General features: G+C 46.0%; 1 protein-coding gene across 7 annotated transcripts in view; it reads right to left on the bottom strand.

Annotated features, from left to right (window-relative positions):
• Positions 1-27322, bottom strand: part of FRMD6 (FERM domain containing 6) — an 84684-nt gene that overhangs the window by 38300 nt on the left and 19062 nt on the right. For 5 of the 7 annotated variants that reach the window (XM_043515906.1, XM_043515904.1, XM_043515902.1 and 2 more), the window contains 4 exons: positions 11532-11781; positions 9583-9673; positions 3674-3753; positions 1387-1463 (listed from right to left, as the gene is read on the bottom strand). In XM_043515906.1, the coding sequence (XP_043371841.1) occupies positions 1387-1463; positions 3674-3753; positions 9583-9673; positions 11532-11630 (347 nt within the window). In that variant the 5' untranslated portion in view covers positions 11631-11781. Of the gene's footprint in view, positions 1-1386; positions 1464-3673; positions 3754-9582; positions 9674-10573; positions 10604-11531; positions 11782-13204; positions 13313-27322 lie in introns of those variants that run through there. The other 2 variants (XM_043515903.1, XM_043515905.1) reach the window with 2 other exon arrangements.

Genomic DNA, 27322 nt, shown 5'->3' on the forward strand with positions numbered 1-27322 from the left:
ACCAGTCGGGGCTCTTTCTGGATCTGCAATGTCTGCTCCACAAAAAAAGCTGGACATTGCCTCCTATTTGAAAAATCCGCCTGGACAGAGGGTCAAACAAGAGGCAAACTCTGACGTATGGTAACCCTACCCTAAAGAAACTACATGACCACCACACAATCCCATCCTAGCAGAGGAAGTCACCACTAAAGAATTCTTAGGTCAGGGTTTTCTTTTGTGCACACGTCTGTGTTTGTGCTACCTGTGCAAAGGACAGGGGGTTGCCCATCTATATAAATATAGTGAAAAGTTCATGTAAACAATACATAACAGAGTCAGGTTCTTAGTCATTACCCTCTGTTTTCTTTAGTGAACAATTTCTCCCTTTAATTAAAATTTTTATTCCCAATAGTCTGCAAACCCTAACACACAATCATAGTAGTTCTCTACCTTTATTGTACCTCCAGGACTGAAGCTCGAGCCAGTACCTCTTACAGTTGGCAAATAAAATATCTGAAAAATAGCTCAGCTCTGAGCTGTGCTGGAGACTCTACCATGGGTTATTCCTACTTGGAACTAAGCAGTGACAAGCTTCATAGGAGAAGCATATTGCAGTTTTAGCTACGGCACATACCTATTTACCTATTCCTGACATCCTTGGGCCACATTCTGATCTCACGTAGACCCAGACCTTCCCAATGGGCGAATTTACACATCTCAGTAGTCCCAGTGACCAAGGACTTACACTGATAGAACCCCAAATTCTCAAGAGGTAGGGGTTGTGCAAAACTTGCACACACAAATATGCACACCCAATTGCAGGAACACATTGGCTAACACGATAGATGAGGCCTGCCAACAAGCAAATGGACAGCTGCAGCGATACTAGCTTGTGCACACACTGCTACAGTAAAATACAGGGCCAATCATGGGTGCATGACTCCATGCAATTTTGGGATGAGCCACGTCACCCTTCTTTTTGGAAAGTTCGGCTCTATGGCATATATTGTTAATTGAATAAAACCTGAATTCTGCCTGCTTTTTGCTTTACAATGGAAAAACACAGTATGTTGTAAACCAACCTGCCCAAACTATATCACAAAAGACTCGTATCTTGCTAAAGTAAAAAACAAAACAATTTCTCCCTGCTCAGACCAGCCATACAGGAGCACTTTGCTAATGTTAATCTTTATAAGGATAGAAATATGAAATTGATCAAGTAAAGGCTAGTTACAAATAATTTTTTTCCCTAGCAATCCGCTGTTACTGAGGGTCTATGACAAAGTTACAATACATCCAATGAACTCTAATCAAGTAGGAATAACCCAAGATATTTTCTATTTTTTCCTTTAACAATAAAGCATTTTTTGGTGCAAAAATGCATTCTTTGTAATATTTTCCTCTTACCTGATCAGTCTGCCATTTTCCACATAATATTGCACTCGAAAGTGGATAATCATCGGGGGACCAAACTGGTCAATGCCCTGCAATAGAGAGAAAATTATTCAGAGTTCCTTCCACAGAGGATATAAAGAAACCATTGAGAACATAATTTTTTGCAAAGTTTTCTGTGAAATCAGAAAGATAATGCAATCTTTGATGCTCTATATTCTGTTTTCTCAGTGCAAAATTTATCATGACCACCACATCCAGGAAACCAGAGAAGGTGGAGCTAGTGGAACAATGTAGATCAAAGTCTGGCTGTTTTTCTAAATTGGACATTTTTCATAAAAATGTTTTGAAGTTTTCAAAAGTTTCCATTTTTTTGGGAAAACTTCTAAGGGAAAAAATATTTAGCCTGTTCGATATATTTTATCCCTTCATTTTTCACACATCTTTTTCTGAGTTGCCAATTTCATATGGTCAGGTTAGCCATAGGGTAGGCTATTTTTCAAAATGAGAAAGCTTCAGTTTCCGTTTCAAAACGGAAAAGGTTTTGAGTTTAACAGTTAGGGGCAAGGGGGAATTCTGAGAAAAATTCTGCAAAAAATTAAGAGAAATAATTCATGTTGTTCTGAAAAAACTACAAGATTCCAGTTATGAAATTTTCAAAAAGTGAGCTGTAGCTCACGAAAGCTTATGCTCTAATAAATTTGTTAGTCTTTAAGGTGCCACAAGTACTCCTTTTCTTTTTGCAAAAATTCTGTGAATTTTAAAAAAAGAAGTTTCCAGCAGCTATAAGAGGAAGAGGGGCAGGGGGGACAGACACCATTGTTGTGTTTGGAGTTTGTTATTTTAATGCATTTTTTCCTGTTATCTGCAACTGTCACAAATATAAGTGAAAGGTAACAACCTTCCTGTATACAGTACTATAAAATCCCTCCTGGCCAGAGGCACAAAATCCTTTTACCTGTAAAGAGTTAAGAAGCTCAGGTAACCTGGCTGGCACCTGACCAAAAGGACCAATAAGGGGACAAGCTACTTTCAAAAGGGGGGCGGGGGGAAGGTTTCAGTCTGTCTGTTCTGTGTGCTTGCCAGACACAGATCAAGGAAGCAAGCAATCCATCTCCATTAGAATTAGTAAGTACTAGCAAGGGAATGCGTTAGCTTTGGCTTGTGATTTTCTTTGTTGAGAGGAAGGTGTATTCCTGGTTTTCTTTTTGTAACTTTAAAGTTTGGCCCAGAGGGAAATCCTCTGTGTTTTTGAATCTGATTGCGCTTTAAGTTTATCTTCCATTCTAATTTTACAGAGGTGCTTCTTTTACCTTTTTTCTTTATAATAAAGTTCTGTTTCTTTTAGAATCTGATTGGGGTTTGTTTTTTTTGTGTTTTTTTTTTTAAGTGTCCTAAAAAAAAAAACAAGGTTGGTCTGTGCTCATCTTGTTAATTCTCAAGCCTCCCCAGGAGAGGGGGTGTGGGGGCTTGGGGCGATATAAGGCGGGGGGGAGTAGGAACTCCAAGTGGTCCTTTCCCCGAGTTTGTCTAAATCATTTGGTGGTGGCAGCGTTACCTAATCCAAGGTAAGAGGGAGAATTTGTGCCTTGGGGAATTTTTAACCTAAGCTGGTAGAAATAAGCGTAGGGGGTCTTTCATGAGGGTCCCCATGTCTGTACCCTAGAGTTCAGAGTGGGGAGGGAATCCTGACAACAACCTACAAGAGATGCCATAGAATCTGTCTAGGTTGGAACTTTTCTGCAGAGATTCAACTCACACTCACTCCTATTGCTTTCCTTTCAGTGACCTCTTGTCCCCCATTACAAGAAACCATCCCCTAACCATTCTTGTCTGACGTCTCCTACCCCAGAGCTTGGTATATGGATTGACTAGCTTTGACAGATCTGCCAGTTATCATGAGGGCTAATGCTCTGGAATCCTAATGTAGTTCCCAAATGTTCCCTAATTTAGCCTCCCCGACATCCTGCAATCCAGCAGTATTCAATTGCCATCTAGGTAATCTTTATTTTCTCAAGCTTTTCATTTCTAAATCACTTAACAGTTAAGAATTTCAGATCCCCTCTTGTTTTGCAGGTAGAGGGGCCATGCATGAAGAAGTCTTTTTGAGCAGCCTATGCCACTCTCATCAGTAACAGTTGATTTGTTTTTAAATTAATTTTGCATGCTTCAAGTTTTCCTCTTTGTGTTATAAATTATACACCCTTCAAACCTTCCCCTAAAGTATAACCAGTTATGTGAAACACGGAATCTGTAGAGAGGAAATAACTGGCCCCTCTCAACCCAACTCTTATGGTCATACCTTGCTAGCTTCTTTCTTCCATTCCTTTGGGCAGTATTTGTAGAGTTTCTGTGATAATTCCATATACACATGTTCATTGTCTGCATTAGAAAGAGTGGAGATAAGAAAGGAAAAAGCAAATGGTTCCCCAAGATTTATTTTAAAAAACGTACTATAAAAATTTAACACCCACAGTTATGCAAGCTCCCAAATACATTTCAAAAGAAGAAAATGCAGCATTATTTAAACACTCTCTAGCATAAACAACAAATCCACATATTTCCTGTGGAAAAGTATCAGATCTTCATCCATGGCATTGGTGAGTATTCTTGATCCTCACCTTTCTCATATCCTAGAGCAGCGGTCGGCAATCTTTTAGAAGTGGCGTGCCGAGTTTTCATTTATTCACTTTAATTTAAGGTTTCGCATGCCAGTAATACATTTTAACTTTTTTTTTTAGAAGGTCTCTCTCTAAGTCTTTATATTATATAACTAAACTATTGTTGTATGTAAACAAGGTTTTCAAAATATTTAAGAAGCTTCATTTAAAATTAAATTAAAATGCTGATCTTACACCGCTGGCCCGCTCAGCCCGCTGCCGGTCTGGGGTCCCAGCCCTGTCCACGTAGAGTAGGTACCTACTTTCTTCCTGGTTCTGGCCCATTCTCTTTCTCTCTCTGCACTGAGATGAGGGTGGGAGTGCATTGAGAACAGGGCTGGGGGTGAAGGAGCAGGCTGGGGGTTGGGGTGCAGGGTCTGGCCAGGAGCTAGAATGAGGGAGGGGACTCAGGGTTGGGGCAGGAGGTTTGGGTGTGGAGCGCTTACCTGGGCAGCACCCATTTGGTGTGAGGGGTGCAGGTGGGAATGTGTGCGTGTGCGCGCAGGAGCTCCCGTTTGGTGCTCAGGGAGGGGGTGAGGATGTGGATGTGGGGGTGCAAGAGTCAGGGCATAGGGTGTGGGGGGGCTGGGGTGTGGGGTGGTGCAGAGGTGAGGGCAGAGGGCTGGGAGTGTGCGAGGGCGGTGCAGATGTCAGGATAGAGAGCTGGGGCGTGTGAGGGGGGTGTGGGGTCAGGGCAGAGGGTGTGGGCGCTCCCAGCCCCCTGCCCTAAGCGGCTCACGGCAGGGGGCTGGAGAAGATATGCCAATTCTACCCCCTTCCCCAAGGTCCCCGGAGCAGAGAGCGCACTGCGGCTCCGCTTTTCCCTCTCCCCCTCAGTAGCAAGGGCCGTCAGCTGATCAGCCGCAGGGAGTGAGAGAAGGAGGGGCAGGAACCCTGCACGCTGGGGGAAGAGGCGGCGGGGAGGGGGAAGCTTGCCTGCCCTGCAAGGAGGGAGAGGTGGGCAGGGGCGGAGAAGAGTGGGCCGGACAGGATTTTTAATTGCTCGCTGCTGTCCCTGGCAGACAGCAGCGTGCCATTAAAAATTGGCTCGTGTGCCATAGGTTGCCGACCCCTGCCCTAGAGGTCCTAGAAGCATCTTTCTGGATTCCTTGCAAGAGCCAGCCCTCACAGATAGAAGCCAGTGACTATGCAGTGTGGCAGCATGTTCTTGCTTTCTATAGAATTACAGCACTACAAGAAATATTTTTTATTGTGCTTATTCTTATTAAAAGGGACAGTAACATCCTTGGTGCTTTGTTTCGCCCCACTGTTTGGGGTCTCTGAGGGTATGTCCACACTGCAAGTAAAAACCTGCAGCTGGCCTGGGCTAGCTGACTCAGGCTTGCAGGATTTGGGCTAAGGGGCTGTTTATTTGGAGTGTAAACATTTGGCCTTAAATTGCAGCATAGGCTCTGGGACCGTGGGAGGGTCCCAGAGCCCGGAACGTCTATACCACAATTCAACAGCCCCTTAGCCTGGGGCCAGCTGGCACGAGCCAACCACAGGTGTCTAACTGCAGTATAGACATACCCAGAGTGGTTAATCGCTCCCTGACAGTGAGGGGCAGAGCTGAGCTGAGCTAAGCAGGGAGATGTGTTACAGGAAAGTCACTTGCTAGGCGAACTCAAGAGCCGCAAACAGAGGCGGCTAACAGGAGAGTTTTTGAGGGAGTGCGGGAGGCTCTTTTCCCAGATTCAGCTGTATATGCGATTTCAAGATGGCCAGCCATGGAACAATGGTGGTGACCTGCAATGGATGGCCCATGTTTTCTTTCCTGCCTGAAGCCAGAAGGGCCTATCTGTGCCTGAAGTACAAGTTGGTGGCTGAGCTGGAGAAAAGGATTCTTGGATTGGAGGAACAAGTAGAGACAAGAAGGAGTTCCTAGACAGCCCAGTTCAGGAAACACCAGTACCCCAGGTTCACAGAGGAGTTGGAGAGGGAGAATGTCAGAGAGGTGACCTGGGAGTTTGCAACCACCAGAAACAAGAGGTCACGGCAGAATACGAAGTGGCTGGAGATAGACGAGGAAGGGCAGCCTGTGGCTACCAGAGAGAAGAGGACCAGGAGGAATTACACAGAGCTAGAAGTTTCCAATCGATACCAGGTCCTTAACGTGAAATCTGTGGAAGAAACCTCTCAAGATCCAGCTGGTCCAAGAGAAAGGAGGGATGTACAGGGCACACCTGGGGCTGGCAGCTTGGTCCAACCTATAAGAATATTAAGCTTGCCCACAAAGATCTCCACCTATCCAAGAGAGACAGACAATCCTTGTTGGGGGTTCAGTACTCAGAAGAATCTACAGAACATTCATCAAGAGACAGACGGACAACAGGGTGGTGTGCTGCTTTTCCAGAGCTAAGACAGGAGATCTTACTCTAAGACTGGATAGGCTTCTGAAGCAGTCAGGCAAGGATCCACTGGTGATGGTTCATATTGGCACTAATCACATCATGTTGTGGGATATATCTCAGATAGTCGATCACTTCAGGGAACTCGGAAGCATGCCCAAGCAATCGTCTGTGAGATTCTGCAAATCCCACGAGCAAAGGAAGCCAGAAGGCAGAAGATCTGGCAAGTGAACCATTGGCTAGGTAAGTAGTGTAGAGTTTTGGTTAAGCGGAACATTGGTTCCCCTTCTGCTGAAGTGTAAGTCATCTTAACTCGACTCTCCCCCTGTCCCCATAGAAGATGGGCCAATCTTCTCAGGGTCAGGCTGGCTTGAGTAGTCAGGAGGATGTTAAACTAATAATAAAAAGGGAGGGTAAAAAGAGGGAAGATGACACTCAGCACAAAATCAAGATGAGAACAAAATTAATCAAGGAACCAAAGGACATTATCTGTTTCTGAGTCACTGATAACTTAGAAGAAAATGATCCTGAATGCTTATGGGTCAGTGTCCTAACAGATAAAGCACAGGATGGGATATTAATTGGTATCTATTAAAGACCACCAAATCATACCAAGGAATAGGATGACCTTCTCCTTATGTACCTACCTATAAAGTATAGGAAAAAAGCTGAATAATCATGGGGACTTAATTATGAGTGACATATGCTGGAAATCTCATACCACCAGTAATAAAACATCTGTGGACTTTCTGAAGATTATAGACAACAATATCCAAACTCAAAAAAAGTGTTGTATCCAACATGGGGCAATTCTATATTAGACCTCACCTGAATCACATGCAGGTGAAGTGTTGCTTTCATAGCCCCCCACAACTCCTGCCATTGCCAAATGGATCTCAAAGACTGGAGTCGCTACCAGGAGCTGGATTTTTCCTGGGCAAGACAGCAAGGCCCAGATCCTCAAGGGTACTTTGAAATCACTAGAAGTTAGGAGCCTAAATACCCTTGAAAAGAAAAGGAGTACTTGTGGCACCTTAGAGACTAACAAATTTATTAGAGCATAAGCTTTCGTGAGCTACAGCTCACTTCATCGGATGTATTTGGTGGATCCGTTTTTTCCACCAAATGCATCCGATGAAGTGAGCTGTAGCTCACGAAAGCTTATGCTCTAATAAATTTGTTAGTCTCCAAGGTGCAACAAGTACTCCTTTTCTTTTTGTGAATACAGACTAACACGGCTGCTACTCTAAATACCCTTGAGGATCTGGAGTTCCAAGTGAATCATCAAAGAGTTTAGAACTCATGCAACCCTGTAGACCCAGTCCCTCAATTTGATTTGCATTATAAAGGTCTTCATTGGATAGTGTAGTGGGATGGCTGCCCCACTCCCGCAGAACAGGGGTTAAAAGCAGCCCTGGAGAGGGTTGTGGCTGAGATAAAAAGAGTGAGAACAGCTGAGGGAGTAGTTGACCACAGCTGTGACCAGCCCAATCAGGCCACAGCTGGCCTGGTAAAAGGGCTAAGAGAGGAGCTGGGTCAGGAGTCTCACTCCAGCCCTGGAGTGGGAAGGGCCTTGTTGCCTTGGAGCAGGGTACCGGAAGCAGATCTGTGCTGGGGAAGGGCAAGAGGAGTTGGGGAGCTCCAGCCTAGCACCTCCCCAGGCTAAGGGCCTTGTTAAAGGCCTAGAGAGGTACTGGGGCTGCAAAAGTGCAGCCCGGGGATAGGCAGAGGCAGCTGGTCCAACCCCCTTGCCAATGATGAGTGGTTTACAGACTGCAGTCTGCCACAGAGAAAGGGGGCTAGATGATGACTGGCAGTAGCCACTGAGGCAAGGTGGACATAGGGGGTGGGGGTTCCCCTGGGAGGGGAGACCCAGAATGTGGGGACTGCTGTGGGGCAGCACCTCAAGGTAAGGGGCACCGGGGTCTGGGAGGGACATGGGGCCTGTGGCAGGCGACACACCAGCCAGCAGGGGGCGCTCTGGAGCTGGAGTTGAGCTAAGCTAATTCCCGGACAACCAGCAGGAGGCGCCGCGGCAGTGAGTATGCGACCTGCTACAGATAGTAAACGCTTCTCAAATAAACCCCAGCCCCTACATTTCTGTTCCTGAGCAACTTCAGAAGAGAGCAGGGCACTCTATGTACACCTACACTGCATTCTGAGCCCGAGTCCCCCTTCCATCCACAAATCAGTCTGACTCGGCTCAGCAAGCGCTCCGGTCTCCAGTCCTAGGACACTGCGAGGCGGGTGGGTCAGAGCCCGAGTTCTGCTCAGAGTCGGGATCCAAGCCCTGTCATTCCGCAGTGTGGATGCAGCTCAAGATGAATCCATGAGCCAGGGTCCCACAGATCTGGGTTTATGATGCAGTGCAGAAGTACCTTCAGCCCCCATTCAGCCAAGCACTTACGCATGTGATAAAATCCTATTGACCTCAATGAGAACTAACCACATACTCAGGCGCTTTATTGAACAACTTGGGTATGTGCTGAACTGGGGTCTCAATGCAGCACGGCACTCCGCACATACTGAAACTCTGCTGACATTTCAGCCTTGTGTGGTTAGTCCGCCCTCTGGGAGTTACCCAGCAAACACCCCACCAAGAAATGCTGCATGGTGAACAGATAAGGAAGTAAACAATCTAGCATAAAATCTGCGGGGGACTTTGAAGGAAACCAAAACACATTTTGACTCAAGATGTAAGGAAGAATTTTTTTTTTTTTTTTGAAACAGTGATTTATCATCACTTCAGGAACTATAAAAAGTACGTGGGAGTGCCTCTTTAACAGCAGCAGTGTTCAGCTGGGGCTTGATCCAACTCTCACTGACTTTAGTGCGGACTGATTGGGTTCCCTGGAGGCTAGACAATATCAGAGAGCACATGACAGTTTGATTGAACATACAAAATATATAGAAAACTGCAAAAAAATAGAACTTAGATGTAAGCCAGCTCCAAACCAGAGCCTTATCCTGTCACCAATCAGGGCACACAATGAATGGGGATTTCCGGGTGAAGAGGGACAGTGCTACAATGGACAATACTTTATATTTATCATCCCTTGTTATAATAATGCTCAAGTTGTTTATCAACATTTCACTCATGACGTGGCAGGTTTATTCTTATTCTGGCAGCCAGCATACTTCTGTTGCGCATCTGTATGTGACATAGTATTGTTTGAAGTATGCAAGGTCAGACTGAGACTTACTTTGTATGACGCTGAGTCCAAAGAGATGACAATCCCTTAACCTCAGAAGGTCGCACACCTGGACAAGTAACTCACGACATAATATTTTAACCTGCAGCAGAAAAACACAGGATTTAAAATATTATACGAGAATCTGCCAATATGTTCTTCAGGTGTTCTATGATCTTTAATCAAGCCCCTTCCTGAAGCCACTGTACATTCCTGGCTTCCACTGAAGGTCAATGGGAGCTTTGAGTGTGTACCAAGAAATGTAAAACATTAGGCACATAAATTATGTATTCTATACCATGCATACACCAAATTCCAGCTGATCCCATTACCCATTGTATGAGACAGACATTTAACTACCTAAAGGTAGGCCAAGATGGTCACTACTTTTGATATCAGTCTAACAAAATATCTGCCTCTAACAAAATAAAATGTTTGCTACAGGCAAGGCCTTTCACACCTACAGGCCTTGGCTACAGTGCTACAGATCTACAGTCACTTAGGACCTCGAGGTTGTCACTATAATGTAGGTGGTGGCCACTCAGCACTGCACAGGAAGGACTAAACTCTGGTCTTCTCCAAGGATGAAAATCAACCTCATGCAAAGGGCTGGTGTTAGGCCTAGGAACCACCAAAGTCCCAGGACCTTAGTTCTGCATAGTCCCTGAGAAGGGCCAAAACCTAACACTTGTGCTAAAAGAGGATCTTCTTTAGTGGTATCAGTATTAGGGCTTAGTTATGACACAGTCCAACAATTCCAATTCCAGCCAGTAGAGGTCTGTGGTTCAAAAACCCATATATTACAACGTCAAGGACTCACGAGAGTTTAAGAATAAAGCAAACTAGAAGTGTCCCCCATGTTGTTGCCCCTGTTAATTTGCAGTACAGGTTTTCTTCCCGTTGGAGTTCTCCTGAAGGGCCTGGTTCTCCATTGTCCTGCACTGTGCGCAGTAATTTACACCCAGGCAAAGGAAGTGCAATATGGATGTAAAACACTACCAACCTGATTCTGTAGCATTTCTACACCCACCTGGCACTACTGTGAACAACTACACATAGTGCAGGGGGACAGGGAATCAGACACACAACTCCTAGTTCAGAATCTCATTAACCTGTAGAGTGGAACAATTTTGGATTCTTTCTCCAGAATAAATTCCAGCCCAGCGCTTTGAAAAAGCTAAGAAACCCATATTATTGTCAAAGGGTGAACACAGAGGCAGAATGGAGCCCGCCTCTATGTTCACCCTTTCAAAACCAATGGGGGTTGGGCATGCATGTCAGAGGGCTTAACTGGACCCAGTTCTAATGATACATAAAGGAATGGATCACACCTAAAATAACGTCACTTGGATTTAGCTAGAGCAGTGAACGAAGAATGAATTCTCAGAGCATCAAGCCCAATGAGACAGAGAGAGCAAAATCCTGATGTGCCTTCAAATGTGAATAACTGTAAAAGGAGTAATACATTTAAAACAAACAGAAGCCTGACCTCTTTTAGAAACACATTTGTTAGAGATATATATATATATATACACACACACACACACACACACACACACACTTTGTGTCCTACATCAAATATATTTTATATAAAACGGAGAGGTTACCAAAAAAGTGAGCTTTTGTACATACCCTTCAGTTGCCACTTTTCCACGCTGTTTGATGTAAACGTGCATAGAGAAGAAAGGCAACTGCTTGTCCAGTGGACTTCTTAAAAAAAAGCCTGCTTTAAACTAATTTCGAACACTGTGTTGCAAGGAGAGTTGCCCTGGGCAGATAATTCTGCTCATCTGTCAGTCAAGTGGCAGCCTGGAGATCACCTGTGTCACAGGTGTCAGTGTGTGATAGAGAGACTCCATCAGTAAAACAGGGGCAATCAGGACAATGCCGGCTGCGGGTACAGCATCCTAGGAGACCCAATGCTAGATGAATGCACAGGACATACCTGGGTTAATACCTACATTTATAATGATGTTGAGAGAATCGTCGTTGGGAAGGAAAATACAAACACTGCGGCGGTCTTGCATGACTCTGTTATTATGAAAGTTCAGTTTGTTCATTGTGTTCTGGGCTCTCTCTAGTGGTTCAATGCAGCGCTCCGAGTCCTGGCAGAAACCTCAGGTTCAGAGCACTCAGCAGCCAACAGCCTCTCCTCATCACAAACCCATCACAGGAGGGACATTCTGGCCTCTCTCTCTGGGGGTGCCATAGCTGGGAAGGAGAGAACACGAAAGTGTCATATCAACAGGGAAGGAATCTCAACAGCCTTCTTTGAACGGTGGAAGGGCTACAGAGCTTTAGGCCCTGGGACGCATTTCAGTGGAATCGTTTCCCTCAGTGGCTCTCAGTCTCTCCCATCCTGAGACCGTATGTTACAACAGAAAAGGGTTCCCTGCTCCAGGACCATATTAACGCATAGACACACGTGGCATGTACCTAGGGCCCCAATTTGTGGGGGGCCCAACCCAAGCAGTGCTGCGACCCTGTGACCCAGGTCACAATGCCACTCATTCAAATTTGGCCTGGCTGCCCCTCTGTCATGATGGGGCAGGGGGCTGCACCAAATCTGAGTGAGTGGCATCGCGACCTGGCGCAATGGGTCACAGCACCACTCAAACCTGGCCTAGACGCCCCCCCCGTCATGAGACCCAACCTGAGAGGGCAGTGGGGTAGCCCATGCTGCTTCTCCTTGCTGCTTCTACGGGGCCAGCTCCTGCACTGGGGCTCCCCGCACCAGGAGCCTGCCTAGCTTTGCCTTGCTTCCAGCAGGCCACATCCCCTCTACTCTGCCCGCAGGACTTGCTCAGCAACAGCCTCAAGACCTGCTACAAGTACGGGGAGCTGCAGTGAGTGCCCACATAGGGGAGCCAGCCAGGAATCCTAGAGGGATGGACCCAAGGGGTTAACAGGGCAGCATCTGTGCAGCAGGGAACCCTGGGGGATGGACCTAAGGGGTTTACAGGGCAACATCCGTGCAGCTGAAGCCAGTCACTGACTGATTTGGAAAGGGAACGTTAACTAAGCGACATCCATGCAGCACAAGCTGGATGTACTTGGGTTACTAAATCATAAGTGCAGCTATGCTAGCCAGGGCAGGGTTAGTATAAATGCATCCCTACTGTGGGAGCATCTAGTTTAGCTGGCCTGTAGAGGGGCCAGAAGAGCATGTTTGCCTGGGTTAATCTGGTCCTGCCCTTCTCTCTCGGGCACCTGCCCCTCAGGTTGGGAACCTATCACTTACACCCAGCAACAAAAAGCCAGCTGGATTTACATTAATTTCCTAACACCGTTACCCATTTACAAAGTGATGTGGAATTAACAGCTGCAACTCTCAATACAGAAGTATTTGTATTTAGTTAGCTTGCTTCGATGAAATGCAATTCATTGTTATTCAGTGTCTTATGTGGTAGCCTCTGTACTAGCTCTCTAATGCTACCAATGCATCCTCAAGGTACGTTCTGACCATCTGCCTGTCGGAGGATTAACGTGGGATTTATTATTTCTCATTTAAAACATCCCTGCCCCGTTTTAAGGTACAGCAGCAGACAGAATTACCAAGGAATAGCAGTTTCATAAGAGGTATCGCAGACAGCAGCAAATAATGCTGAAATTTCACTGCCCTACTTCTACAAACCTGTTGTTTCATGAAAAATTACACGGCTACTGAAATGGCCATGAAATGACACCATCTAGGAGGAGTTCTCTCAGTCCACATCATTAGCACAGATAGGAGCTTTCAGACCTTTGAAAAATGATAGGCATCTCACCCAATGTAGTGATTTTGAAAAGGGTAAACAAAAAGTACCACGGCGTCCAGGTCTCAACTTTCCTTTTTTTTTTTTTTTTTTTTTTTGAAACATACATTGTGTCTGTGATCCTCCCAGTAAAGATGAACACAGGCATTTTTGTGCCAGGCTGGTCTTTGGCCACGTGGGCTTGGATTCTGCACACACACATACAACTAGCTGGCCATACATGAGCCATCTCATTCAACGTGTAAATGGGTTACAAGACCAAGGCGTTAATTCCTGCTCTGTATATTTCCCAAAATACAGACACCCCCTTCCCCCTGCACGATCTGCATACAGAGTCTGCACTCCTAGGAGTGGTATGTTAAAGCCTGACAAGTCGGTGAGGTTTCAGTGCAAGGTAAAACGTACTATTAAATCAGCTTTACCTTGGGCAGACTTTTACCACCCAATCTGTTCTATGCTAAAGCCAGAAGCCTTAAGTGCTCTGCAAGGCACTCTATTAAAACAGTCACTCACGGAAACTATTTGGACGGGGTCTTTGCTCCCAACTATATTAAGGCCCCAATTCAGCAAGGAACTTAAGCACATGGATAACATTAAAACAGGCTGCCAGTCCCACTGACTTGGGGTATTCATGTGCTTAAATATCTTGCAGCATCAAAGAGACTTACTCACTTAAAAAACTCATCCATTATGTTACTTGAATACCACTCCGAGTTCCCACCCATACAGGCTGTGTTGCAAAGAGGACATGACATACCATTTTACCCATATGAACAAAACCAGGTCTGAGGCCAATCTAGTACATATCAGAGTTACACAGAACCACGAAACCTCCTAGGACCGAAAGCTCAGAGACATTAATTACAGTGGCCAAAAATTCCAACTGACCCTGAAAAGCCTTGAAATGGCAGTTTTATTCTTCTGGCTTGGTTCCAGACAAGCCTCTAAAAGGCTTTACTGGCACATTAAGAAGAACAAAACAGCTCTTTTTGGAAAGAAACAGGAGTGCCCTTGGATTTAATTTGCTGCCACTTGCAGAAACAATGGGTGGTATCTTTATACCTGCTCAACAACACACCGCCAGCTCTGCTGCACTTAATCCATTTATTTCTTCCACGATCACTTATATTCTGACCCCCGATTATTTCAGGATTTAACAAACGAAAAAAAATCAAAATGCGCTTCTGTTTTTACGAGACTATAAATTGGAAGCTCATAATTCTTTCCTTTCGGGTTTTAGAGAGGCAATTTTTTCATTCCTATACAGTTAGCGTAAGTACTTCCCATTTCAGTATCCCCCTCCTCCCCATCAAAACTGTTCTATAGGAGGGATGTTAGAAGTTATTAATGTCTTATTGAAATTCGACTCCTTAAATGGTCTTAACCTCAGAAAAATTTCCTCTTAAAATATACATCAAATGTCCTCAGCTGACGTGCATCAGCACAGCTCCACTGACGTCAACCAGCTGTGAATCTGGCTCCATATTCCGAATTAAACTGCAGTCTCTCTTTTCAGGAATTATCTACTGGTAATTAACGCACCTAGAGAATAGAAGGAATGTTTCTGCTGACCCACTTTCAATGTGTTAAATTAGAAGCACCTAAAGTCTCACCACTGGGAGGAAGCCACAATTTTCTTAGCAGATTTAAGAAGGAGAAATGGAAAAAGCTCTGAGACACGAGTCATCAATACATACAACATTTTGCAATTCAGCAGCTGAAAGGCTCTAGTCAGATGGGAGATATCACTGCAGTTGCTTTACTGATATAATTTGCAATGGTCTAAAGTGTAAAATTCACCATCTCCTACAGCTCCATTTTGATCTTGTAATAAAATGGATGGGCCAACCCAAGGCTGCCCAGAATATGACTATGCTCAGATTCCAAGCACCTCAAATGCTGGAATACATTCAAATTCCTCTACTTCTATCTGATGACAGGGAGAGCACATAGTGACGCTAACCCATCTCTCTCCCAGCAGACCTCCAGGCTGGCTGGCTAGCAGACAAGGGCAGCACTATCTTTCCAGCTACCCAGACGAGACTTTATGAAGGCAGAATTTACTATTGCTTCTGGCTTTTTCCAGGAAAAGATCCTTGTGTCCTTTGATTCTGACTTCACTTGTTTTCAAATCAGGACACTTATAAGCTGTGTTGCAGAGTAAGACACCATTATGTCTCAGTTGTTCCCCATGGATCCCATATCAAATAGGTTATTCCTTCTCATTTATTTACTTGTTTGTTTGATGTTCTGAATGCTACATTTAGAATGAAGGACACAGTTTGGTCCCTTCTCCTCTAGTCTAGTGTATCAAAGTTCTTATACTGCACTCTCACTACGTGCCATGACTGTACATCTGACCCATGCCATCCAAGGCAGCACTGTCCAATGGATAGGGTACTGGACTGGGACTCAGGATACCCGAGTTCAGTCTGAGAGCAAAGTTCAACCTGGAAATAAAATGGCTTTAACAGTGAGGGTGATTTACCCCTGGAACAGATTGCTAAGGGGTGGGGTAAATTCTCCATCACTTGGAGTCTCTGAATCAAGATTTGCAAAACATCCATTCTAGTTCCACTATAAGGTGCTAGGCTAATCACTGCATGAAATTCCCTGGCCTGTGTTATGCAAGAGGTCAGATTAAATGATCATAATCGTCCCTTCTGGGCTTAAACCCGGTTAATCTTGCACTGGCTCTGCCATGGGCTTGCTGTACACCCTCAGACAAGGCACCACACCTCCCTGTGCCTCCGTCTCTACTCCTGCCTTCTGTTTTGTCTAATTAGACAAAGCTCTTCAGGGTAGGGACTGTCGTCACTTAGGAGGTATTTCTACAGCACCTACCACAATAAGGCCCTGATCATACTTGTGGTCTCTGGACGCTACCGTAATACAAAAAACAGACCTGGGGAGATTTACCACTGATAGGCCCTAAACTAACCAAACTCTTGTAATGGTCATGAAATAGTTCAAAAGAACCTGGCCTCAAATGCACGTTTATCACCATTTCCTCTGCTCAGATACTCCCCTGCGCTTTGTGGGCGTCTGAACGAGGATATGCAAAATTGTTGTTGGCCTCCTTTCTGCAGCCTATGATATAGATGGTTTGCAATGTCTCATGTGACTGAATAGTCCAATCCAAGATTTGCATGATCTTTGGCAGTTACTGAAAATGTATGGATCTTGGCTGGGAGCTGCTTGCTTCCTAATGGCTCTTTTCTCATCAAGCTGTAGGAGCCAGCTTCTGTCATGGACTTTGATATCCTGATGGAGACAATGGCGCCACTTGTTACAATAGGATATGCAAAGAAGCTTTAAACAGGATAGCAGAGAAAAGCTGTGTTCTCTCTCCTTTGCAGAAAGCTCTTCACTGAGTATTTCACTGGCCCTCAAAAAGGAGAGAGAGAGGAAAAAAAAAAAGTCAGCTCAAGGCAAGATGTCTTATGAAATACACTTCAGAGTACGTGCTCAGCAAAAACTAGGCACAGAAATGAAGGGGTCCTCCAGATGACAGAGGTTTTGGTTGAATAGAAGGAGACTCATTTACAGCAGCTGCCCTTAAAGTCTTTCCAGTTTTGCCTTTGATAAGAAAAAGAGCAGTTTTGATGGTATTTATAAAGAATAACTAGGCAACACAGTGGTAATGATATCCGGTTGTCAAAAGCATTTTCTTTTAAAGGGTGAGCTCTGAACAAGTAGTTTTAAGCCACCGTGATGATTTATGAATGCACAGATAACCTACACAATGAAACATGCAAATGTCTCGCATAGAGACTAGTTTTTCTTCCTTTTTATAACCTGTTGATTTATGCTCACATTGAGGAGGCTGCCCCCTTCCTTCAGCAGATATTTGCCTCCGACCGGAAGAGAGCACTGGTCTCCGTGCCAGCTTCATTTGCCTATCCTGAAAGTGGCAACAAAGTCATGAAACTCGGAGTGAAGGGCCCCATGTTAAACTCAGCTCTGAGCTGTTGAACGTAGGCATTATGCAGACATCTTTCAGTAAAGCCAAGTCAGCCCCCGTGCTCCATGGCCGCAGAGTCCCTCTGGAGAACTGGTCTGATTCTGCTGGGCAGAAATGGAGCTAGGGATCGTACAGTGGGGGATACACTCCTGAGCAGAGCCTCACCCTGCATGGGCTTTCTGCACCACACCATGACGGGTGGGTGGACACACAGGCAAGGCTGCATATTTTGATGATCTTCCTATGATCGGGAGAGGGGCTGGAGCAGGCTCTGTGGCCTGGCTGTGGAGCCTCTGTATTGCCTATGTGGGGAAGGAGTCTTCCTCCCTCTCGCTCTCTCTTCTTATATCTGCTCAGGTATTAGCCTGTCTACATGGGGCAGACACTGGTCTCAGGATTTGTGTGTATACAATTACATGACACTAGGTAATGTGGCAAGGGGGACAAATTGAGTGTTGCTAATGAAATGCCCTGAATTGAACTGACAGAATCAGTCCCGACTATGACAAACCAGGGTCTAAACAGAAATGTTAATTTCAAGGCTCATTAAAAATTACAGGGGAAAACAAAACAGCACTTGCCACGTACCCACAGCCCTGACACCTCAAACTGGAGAACTCAGATTTCCTCCAAACTCATTATTTGGTAACTCAGGATAGGGGGGTGGGGGGACAGCGACCTCACAAAGGCTGGAGGGATGGAGCAGAATGGAAATCAGGCTCTTCTAGCTTTCACCAAAATCAAGGGGGGAGTGGGGGGAGAGAAAGGGTGGCCATAGTGTGGCGTGGGCCTGGCCGGGTGTACAGCTTGGCCTACTCACGCAACGAAGTAGGTGATGTTCCCTATTTTCCCTGTCCCCCTGTAATTTCAATCCAAGATATCTTTTTTTCTTTTCTAAAAAGCTTCCTTCCAGCAAGTAATGTCACTGGTGCAGAATGCATCCGATGAAGTGAGCTGTAGCTCACGAAAGCTTATGCTCTAATAAATTTGTTAGTCTCTAAGGTGCCACAAGTACGCCTTTTCATCTTGCGGCGGTAATTTCCCCAAACCTCGCTAACCCAGATACAACAATCAGGTGTCTCTGTATTTAGCCTGGTATTTCCCAAAGCATCCTAAGGAATCCCCTTGGCTTTCAGTGGGATTTGAAGTACTTGTGGCACCTTAGAGACTAACAAATTTATTAGAGCATAAGTTTTCGTGAGCTGTAGCTCACAAAAGCTTATGCTCTAATAAATTTGTTAGTCTCTAAGGTGCCACAAGTCCTCCTTTTCTTTTTGCGAATACAGACTAACATGGCTGCTACTCTGAAACCTGGTGCAGAATGGTGACTCTGGGATTCCTACATACATAGTCCGGAAAGCACTGGGGGTGCAGGAGGACACATGGAGCTAATTCAATGCAAATTATTCAAAGGCAAAAGACTTCATTAAAAAGGACACCATGAATCTAGGGAGGGAAATCACTTCTGCCTGAATTCCGATGGGTCCATTCGAGAAGTAATACCTCAAATTATTATTATGAAGCGAGATTAGAGGAAGAGAGCTTTGTTTTTTCAGCTTGTTTACTCTGGACAGCATTTGACAGCATTTTGCAAACAGTCTCTCAATGACTCTGCAGCAAGTATGCTCAGTTTACAAGTCTAAGTATGTCCAGGGATTTTAGTGAGTGCTAACGTGAGGGCCACCCTCTGAGCTGAAACACCAGGGATTGAACTGGGGCCCTCCAGACCTAAAAGCGTGAGTTGCTCCAGCATGATCTATAGCAGAGGTTCTCAGCCTTGTTCTTTCTGAGACCCCCCTCAACATGCTATAAAAACTCCAGCGCCCAATGGGGGAGGGGGGGAAGAGACTCGGGCATAGGCGTAGTTTGACTTCTATTTTGGGTGAGGGTGGGGGCAGGGGCCGGCAGGGCTCAGGCCAGCTCTGAACAGCAGGGTGCAGGAAGGCAGCACCACCTCCACCCCCGACTCACCTCAGCAGGTCACCCACCTGTCTGGGCTGTGTGGGGTAGGGGTTCAGGTCAAAAAGTTTGAAAACCACTCAGGGTGCAGGCAGGGAGTAGCTAGGGGCTGAGTGCGAGCAGGGGGTAGCTCAGGGTTTGGGCAGAGGGGTAGCTGGGGGCTGTTTGCAGGCAGGAGGTAGCTCAGGGTGCAGAGAGGTGGTAAATAGGGGCTGTGTGCAGGTGGGAGGGAGCTCAGGGTTCAGGGATGGGGCACCTAGGGCCTATGTGCAGGCAGGGGGGAGCTCAGGGTTCAGGGATGGGGCACCTAGGGCCTATGTGCAGGCAGGGGGGAGGGTAGCTCAGGTTGCAGGCAGGGAGTAACTAGGAGCTATGTGTGGGTGTGGGGGGGTAACTCAAGGTGCAGGCAGGGGGGTAGCTCACGGTTCAGGGATGGGGTACTTAGGTGCTGTGTGCAGGCAGGGGGTAGCTCAGGGTGCAGGCAGGGGGTAGCTAGGGGCTGTGTGCAGGCAGGGGTGTAGCTCAGGGTGCAGGGATGAGGTACCTAGGGGCTATGTGTGGGGGGGTAACTCAGGGTGCAGGAAAGGGACAGCTAGGGGTTGTGTGTGGGCAGGGGGGTAGCTCAGGGTGAGGGGGGTAACTAGGGGCTGGGTGCAAGCAGCTCAGGGTACAGGCAGGGGTTAGCTAGGGGCTGTGTGTGGGCAGGGGGTAGCTCAGGGAGCAGGGATGGGGTACCTAGGGGCTATGTGCGGGTGGGGGGTTACTCAGGGTGCAGGCAGGGGACAGCTAGGGGCTGTGTGTGGGCAGGGGAGTAGCTCAGGGTGAAGGGGGAGTAACTAGGGGCTGGTGCAGGCAGCTCAGGGTGCAGGCAGGGGTTAGCTAGGGACTGTGTGCGGGTGGGGGGTTAGCTAGGGGCTGTGTGACAGGAGGGCTTCTCTGTGGTCACTGCTCCCCAAGAGCTCTGCTGGTCACAGAGCGGGGTCCCCCTGCCTGGGCAACTCTTACCAGCTGCATGAGTGGAGGAGCAGCCGCAACCCCGGGCACCAGCAGCAGACGGGGGAATGCCACAGCTGCCTGCTCCATGACACCAGCCAGAGCAGCAGCTGCCCGCCTCTGGCTTCCCAACTCTTGAGGCCCCAGGTCTCAGAGGTGGGAAGAAGAGGAAGGTGGGGAGACGGGGGGAAGATATGGAGCTGCCCCTGGGACTGCCCTGCTCTGGCACTGCAGTGGCGGGGGGGGGGAGGGGGATGATGGACGGACATGCAAACCAGTGCTCGGGGTTTCAGTCGCGGGGTCCTGAGGCCTCCCTGAAATCCTTGGTTGAGAATTGCTGACCTAAAGAACCAAGGCTCATAGCTGGGAGCTGGAACAGACTCCTATCTTCAGTCAATCAGCACGGAGGGGGACCAGGAAAACACACTCGCCCCTGGGCCACGCCAGCACCACAGCCTGAGCCCTGAGCGTCGAACAAAAACTTGTGGCAGTTTTGTAACCCCCACTGCCTGGAGGTTACACAGGTGTGACTGACTGGACCTGAAGATCCTTTGGTTGATAATGTGATAAGGTGGAAGAGAACCCAGCTCCCTCTCCCACGGCTGGGCTGTCTCTGCAAATCTAACGGGAGTCCAAAGCAGCAACCGATCATTTTTCCCACGACAGGCAGCAGACCTGATTCTGATTATACCCAGCTGCTTCAGTGCACGAGTGACCAAGATGGATCTCTGCTCTTGTGCCGTTCAGAAGCTCTGATCCGCAGGAGCGTGGCTCCCTTTCCGTCTCTCTAGATCTCAGCCAACCTACAGTCCCCAACTTTCTCCCTCGTTAGTCCAGACAGTGCAGTTCCTAATTATGGTGGCGCTCCACTCCTGCAGAACCCCTTAGTCTGAGCCCTGCAGTGCTTCACATTGAAAGACACGCTCTGCAAGGTTTCAAATTTCCGCTGGAGCCACCTCACCCTCAGTCGCTCCCAATTCCTTCCTTCTTAGCTTAGAAGCACTGCAGAAGCATTATATGGGCACATCTGACCGATACAAGTTTTTATAAACATTGCACTGGCCTGAGCAATAAGTTTTTTCCACCATGCCTGGGCCACGCAGACTTTACTATGAACATGAAAACCTCAGGGTTGCCAGTTCTCACTATTAATTTGGTGTTTTCTTAAAGCCCCATTTCCTGACAAAGTGATTCCGTGAGAATCTCAGCTTTCGTTTAAAATCATGCGAGTTTCTAGCCCTTATGTTGAAGGGAAAAGTGTGACGATCTAATCCAAGCGCACCCTAACAACTCAGATGCAAACAAAAAACCCTAACAGTTGTTATTTTTAAAATCTCATGATTTAAGACAACCTCATGATTGTGGGGGCCCGAATCATGATTTTTCAACATTTGGGTTGGCACTACCAAAAACGCAGTTAATATCTAACTTGTTCCACACAAAACAAGCCAAAGGCACTGTTCCTCACCGGGATCAACAGAATTACACAAGCCTGGAGTTTCTAGGCCAAGCCATTTGGATGAAATGAGCCAATAGAAACTATGGGAATGGTTTCCAAAAGTGAAACCCATCTCATTTTTCAGCCCCCCAAATCTTCTCAATACCTGGTCAGGTTTGTCCCAAACTTTCCAAAAATATTCTATCCTGGGCTAAAATCCGGCCTGTGAAATTTCAGATGGATCAGTTTGGTTTGGCAAAGTAGTGTGTGTAGGATGAAATTCAACTTGCAAAATCTCAGCCATAAATTTAAACTATACTCATCATAATCACAACCACAAGGGAGAAAAGTGATTTAGGCTTCCAAGGAGGTTTTGTAAGCAGACATCAAATTTTCACTTATGCTCTTGGCCATGCAGTGTAAAAGGGCCTGAGCATAAATGAGAATCTGGTCCAGAGGGCATTCTGAAGAGCTATTATACAACTTTTTGATTGTGTCCCTTAAAACAAAGGCTTCCTGTTAGAGGAAAGATCTTTGTACATATTAGATTTAAAATACAAACTTTCAGCTTTCAATTTGTTTTTCATAATACTTCTTGCATTGTTAGCAAATTAGTGAAAACTTTCAATCAAAAGCTCTTTGGAGAAGGGAACTTTCATTTACTAGGGGTAACATTTTTCAAAGTATCTAAGTTCATTAGGGGTCCCATTTCAAAAGTGACTTAGAATCCTTAGTGCCCAAGTCACTCTCTCATTGAAAGTCAGTGGGAGTTGGGTTTCTAAATGTCTAAATCACTGTCGAAAATGAGACTTGGGTAACATTTTATGATGTGTCTTAGGATAGTAAGTCACTTGGGCACTGCTGGAAATTTTACTCAATATGTTTGCATAGTGAGACTTTAACCTGGTTGGCTTTTAGCTCAGATAATAATATTTCAGTTCTTCAGATCACCTGCTCTTCCTAGGTGATCCTACAATAAAATTCACAAGTGCTAAACTGTGGCATCACATTAACTTAAATAAGTAAGAGGCTGGGCTGATAGTCACTTTGCTGAAGAATCAAGCAAAGACAAGCGGAACTGTGAGGGATTTGGGTTCTTATTAAAATACAGGCTTCAGAGACAACAGCAAAGGGAATACTGAAGAGGGCAGACTTAAAAAATTTCTCTCTCTGTAACTGGTTCCTTGTTTCCAGTTTGCTTAGATACAAAAAGGTCTCTTTAAAGCAGCAGGAAATAAAATCAACTCCTAAAAGTAAAGGAATACCAATGGACACAGACAGGAATACAATCTAAATCTAAACCTTAGGTCAGGGAACCGCACAAAGAAAAGTCAGACACACCTGTCGCAATCTCCTCAGCCTGTGGGAACAGAAACCAGGATTCCTTGCTGGTAAGCACTTGCTGATACTGAGGGGAGCCCCCAACAAGTCTGGTGAATTTAGCTGCTTGCACTTAAAAGGTTAAACTAAAAACTGTTCTCTGTGTCAGGCGAGAATACAGCTCCAATTCCACAGAGCATCAAGTTAATATCACATTTCCTGCTTAGACTTGAGACTGGTCTCATCATTTAAATTAGAAATTAAAAGACTAGAAAAGATACACCAGCTGAAAACAGGGAGAGCTGCAGAGCCTGCATGCATTGCTTTGTTCAGACAGTCAGCGCAGCCTGTTGCAGAAGCAAACATCTACCACCATGTGGTTCAGAGACAGCCGTTTAAGGCACTCCCTGCAAAACAAGCCAATGGCCTTAGGATACCGAGCGAAGAAACTAACTTGCATGCATCCAATGAAGTGAGTTGTAGCTCACGAAAGCTTATGCTCAAATAAATTTGTTAGTCTCTAAGGTGCCACAAGTACTCATTTTCTTTTTTTTAACTTGGGGAAAGGGCTGGCAACTCTAACACAGCCAGTCTGTGGCAGAGCAACAAGCTGTCGACCACCACCCAGCTTCTCTGTTGCCTAAATACAAGTCATGATTCCAGTCCCTTTTGGTCTCCATTTGGCAGCCAGGACTCCCCACAGTTCTCAGCTGCAGTGTGAAAAGTCTTTATGCAAGGAGTTGAGTTTAGGTCAGTTCCCTTCCCGCCATGCCCTCTCTCCTGTACATTTCACAGCAAATGATTCAGGAGCATCACACAACATTATTTAAAACAAATAAGGTATCTCATGCATGCTATGTACAGTGTGAATTGATCAGAAGTGATTTATCTGGAGTATCTGAGCCAGGACTACTGAGGTCTGTGTGAACACCACTCACCATGCTCAAGACCACCAGTTAATATTTTCAAAAGGGACTAGCAATTCTGGGTGCCTCAATTTCTAGAAGCCCAAAAGGAGTCACCCGAAGAAAACCTGATTACCCGTCAGGAGCTCAGCGCTTGCTTTGAAATCTGACCTGTACATGGGACTCAAGTCGGGCCCCCAGAACTGAGAAACCCAAAATCATTAGTTCCCTTTGAAACTCCTGGACCACCGTCTTTTCACATACAGTATCCTGGCAAACATAGGCGCTCCCCCTCCCCCATCTGTGAGATATTACTGTACTGGATGGGAGCTGGCTTTCTTTGCAGGCCACAGAAGTGCGGACAGCAAGATTGGTCTGATTTGGGTGTCATCGGGTTTGTGGTACCGTGGCTCTTAGTCAGCTACAATATCTGGTACTATTTTTTGCCCTACAGTTATTGGAGTTGATTCTTCTTCTCACTAGGGCCGATGCTACTAACCAATTGAAAAAGGAGATTTGTTTTTTTGCATTGCATAGCTCTAAACCCCAGAGGGAGAGATCACATTACAGCCTAAGGCCCACAGATCATATTCAGATAAATAGTCCTGCTGAGCCGAATTGGGGAACCCTTTTTCACATTGAGATTGTTCCAGGAAAATGACCTTCTGTCAGGAGAGCAATGAGGCTGCTTAGAGTAAGGAACTACCCACGTGGGTGAGCCTGCTGCTATGCTGAGCCCACTACCTGTCATGCTGTCAACACTACCCGGAAACAAGGAGACACTCCCCATCTGTCTGCATCCATTCGTTGTCTCTGGTCTTAGACTGTGAGCTTATAGGATAGGGATGGTCCTTCTGTTCTGTGTTTGTGCAACACCTAGCACAGTGGGGTCCTGGACCATGATAGACTCCTGCACATATGAAAAAATAACAATAAGTAATAGTTATGAGTAACAGCTTCATAAAGTGACCCACTATGAGTAAGGCAAGCAGAATTTAGCCCTGTACCTACAGAAAAGATCATCCAAAACACCATCAGTAACTTTACCAGTAACGGAGTAACTTTAAGAACACTGGATCTAGTCTGTGAAGCTAGACGGACCCAGTAACATTAGCCATTACTGCTTACTGTAAGCATGCAGAAGGATTAGTTGCTTTGCAATATTAAGCACTTCCAGACATAGCACAAGTTGGGTCTCCATTGGCATCCCGAGCTCCAGGATGGGAGCTGGCTGCTTTAATCCCACATCAGCCCTGCTCTTAACCGATGAGTAACAGCAGCAAGATAGGAAATGCTATTTGATGAGAGCCCCAGAAAAGCCCAGCTGCCCTGTCTGTGTGCAATGCCCGCTGGCACTGGTCACACGCTGCTAACACAGAGTCCCGGGGCCCTCGAGGTGCTACTGCAATACTAATAATAAAGAGGAGTAAGAAATGGCGCCAGAGAGAATGCGTGCAGGAGAGAGGCTGCCAAGCCATGGTCAATAAGATCCTAGTCGTATCAGAACAAGGGAGCATTGTATTTGCTACACAGCTATAACAAAATGCAATCGAGATAATAAACTAAGAATAAATGCTGGATGGAAACACAGATACAAACAATGACTGAGTTTTTGGGTGAAGAGTAGAGGCTCTCCTTTTCTGAAGCCCTGAGAAATCCAGAGAAGGGGCAGCAGGTGGAAAAAGCAAAATGTGATGGTGGGGTGAGTGGAACTGGTTCTAAACAGGTCTGGTTCTTACTTCATCCCACTTGATGGTGTCGGGGTAGAAACTTTCAGTGAGAGAAGGAATGTCAGATGCAAAGCAAGGTGTTTGCTGATGGTGTCATATGCTCTAATAAATTTGTTAGTCTCTAAGGTGCCACAAGTACTCCTTTTCTTTTTTGCGAATACAGACTAACACGGCTGCTACTCTGAAACCTATACACCTCTAATCACCCAGCAGACCCTGTTCTTTCCTGGGGCTGTCCAGGGGCAGACCCCTGCTCTCCTCCAGAGTCCTTCCTTTTTCGTCCCGCTTGCTATGATCACCACAAATTGCGCCAGTGGTAAGTCAACGTGTCAAACAGTAAACGGTGCTGGGCAGTGGCTGAATGGACAGCCACCCATCCGACCCAAGAAGGCAAAAGCATGTCTCCTACATTTAATGACTAGTCTTTGCCATCTCTGTAAATGGAAGTTGCAGTCCATTCCTGAACCCAAGCCTTCCCCCTTGCCAAAAAATCAGCAGCCAGTAGCAATGCTCTGGGGCCAGCTCCCCCATTTCCCTTGGATTTCATAACAACATTAGCAGAATAAGGCCTGGCCTACATTTAGAAGTTAGATCAATCTAGCTACATGGCTCAGGGCTGTGAAAAATGTCACACCCTGAGTACCATGGTTAGGTCCACCTAAGCTCCAGACTAGACTAGACAGAAGAATTCTTCCTTCCACCTAGCTCCCATTTTTTGGAGAGGTGGATTAATGCCCGAGACAGAAAAACCCCTTCTGTTGACATAGAAAGCATCTATGCTACAGCAGCAGAGCTACACTGTCACAGCTGTGCCACTGTCGTGTAGCCGTAGACCCTTAAAAAAACAATATGAAAGCATGAAGAGTATCCTTTTATAAAGAAAAGTTCACACCGTTCCCAGGGCAGGAATACCATTCAACATTCAGAGATGCAACCTGTGGCTATTTCCTGTCAACTCACATTCATCCAGCAGTTCCTGTTCCCGCAAATGCTACTGTCAAAAATGCCAGAAGATGCTCTGAAGGGTAAGAGATGCACACGTCAGAATAACCAGATCACTTGATTTTTACTTGAGAAGGAGGCCTGACTTCTGAAAGATCTCTATAGAGTAGCTTGGGTGCACAACCACAATTCCTCTGAACTAAAAAATGCTCATTAGTCAGGAAGGATCAATTAAATGGTCCAATAGCAAAGAAGGAGCTTACTAAGGACACTGGCCATAAAGTCATCCCTTGCTTATCAGAAGTTAAATTTTAGGGACCAATCCTGTACCCATTTTTCTTCCCTCACTCCATTTGTCTGCAACATCCACTTGCGCCTTGTCATAAAGCTAGTCTGCGAGTTCCTTTGGACAGGAACTCTCCTACTGTTTGTTTGTACAGGGCCCAGTGCAAAGGGGCCCTGATCTGTGAGTGGGACCCATAGGCAGTGTTCCTTTTCAACCAATAACAATAGTTCCCCACACACCAAGAACTCCCAGTGAATTTGAAACTTTAGGGAGCAAACGGTCAGCCGACCTGTCATCTCTCATTCACTACTGGGATGTCAACTCCCATGTACTGTCCACCCAGGACACCAACCTCCAATGCCTACTTGCTACACCGTCAAACAATCTCCTTCATATTTTCTCCCATGCTGCCCCACATGTCTGGGAGGAGCTCCCCATAAAAACTCCCCAAACTAACTGT

This window comes from Dermochelys coriacea, chromosome 6 (genome assembly GCF_009764565.3).
Source record: "Dermochelys coriacea isolate rDerCor1 chromosome 6, rDerCor1.pri.v4, whole genome shotgun sequence".
NCBI classification, from domain to species: Eukaryota; Metazoa; Chordata; order Testudines; family Dermochelyidae; genus Dermochelys; species Dermochelys coriacea.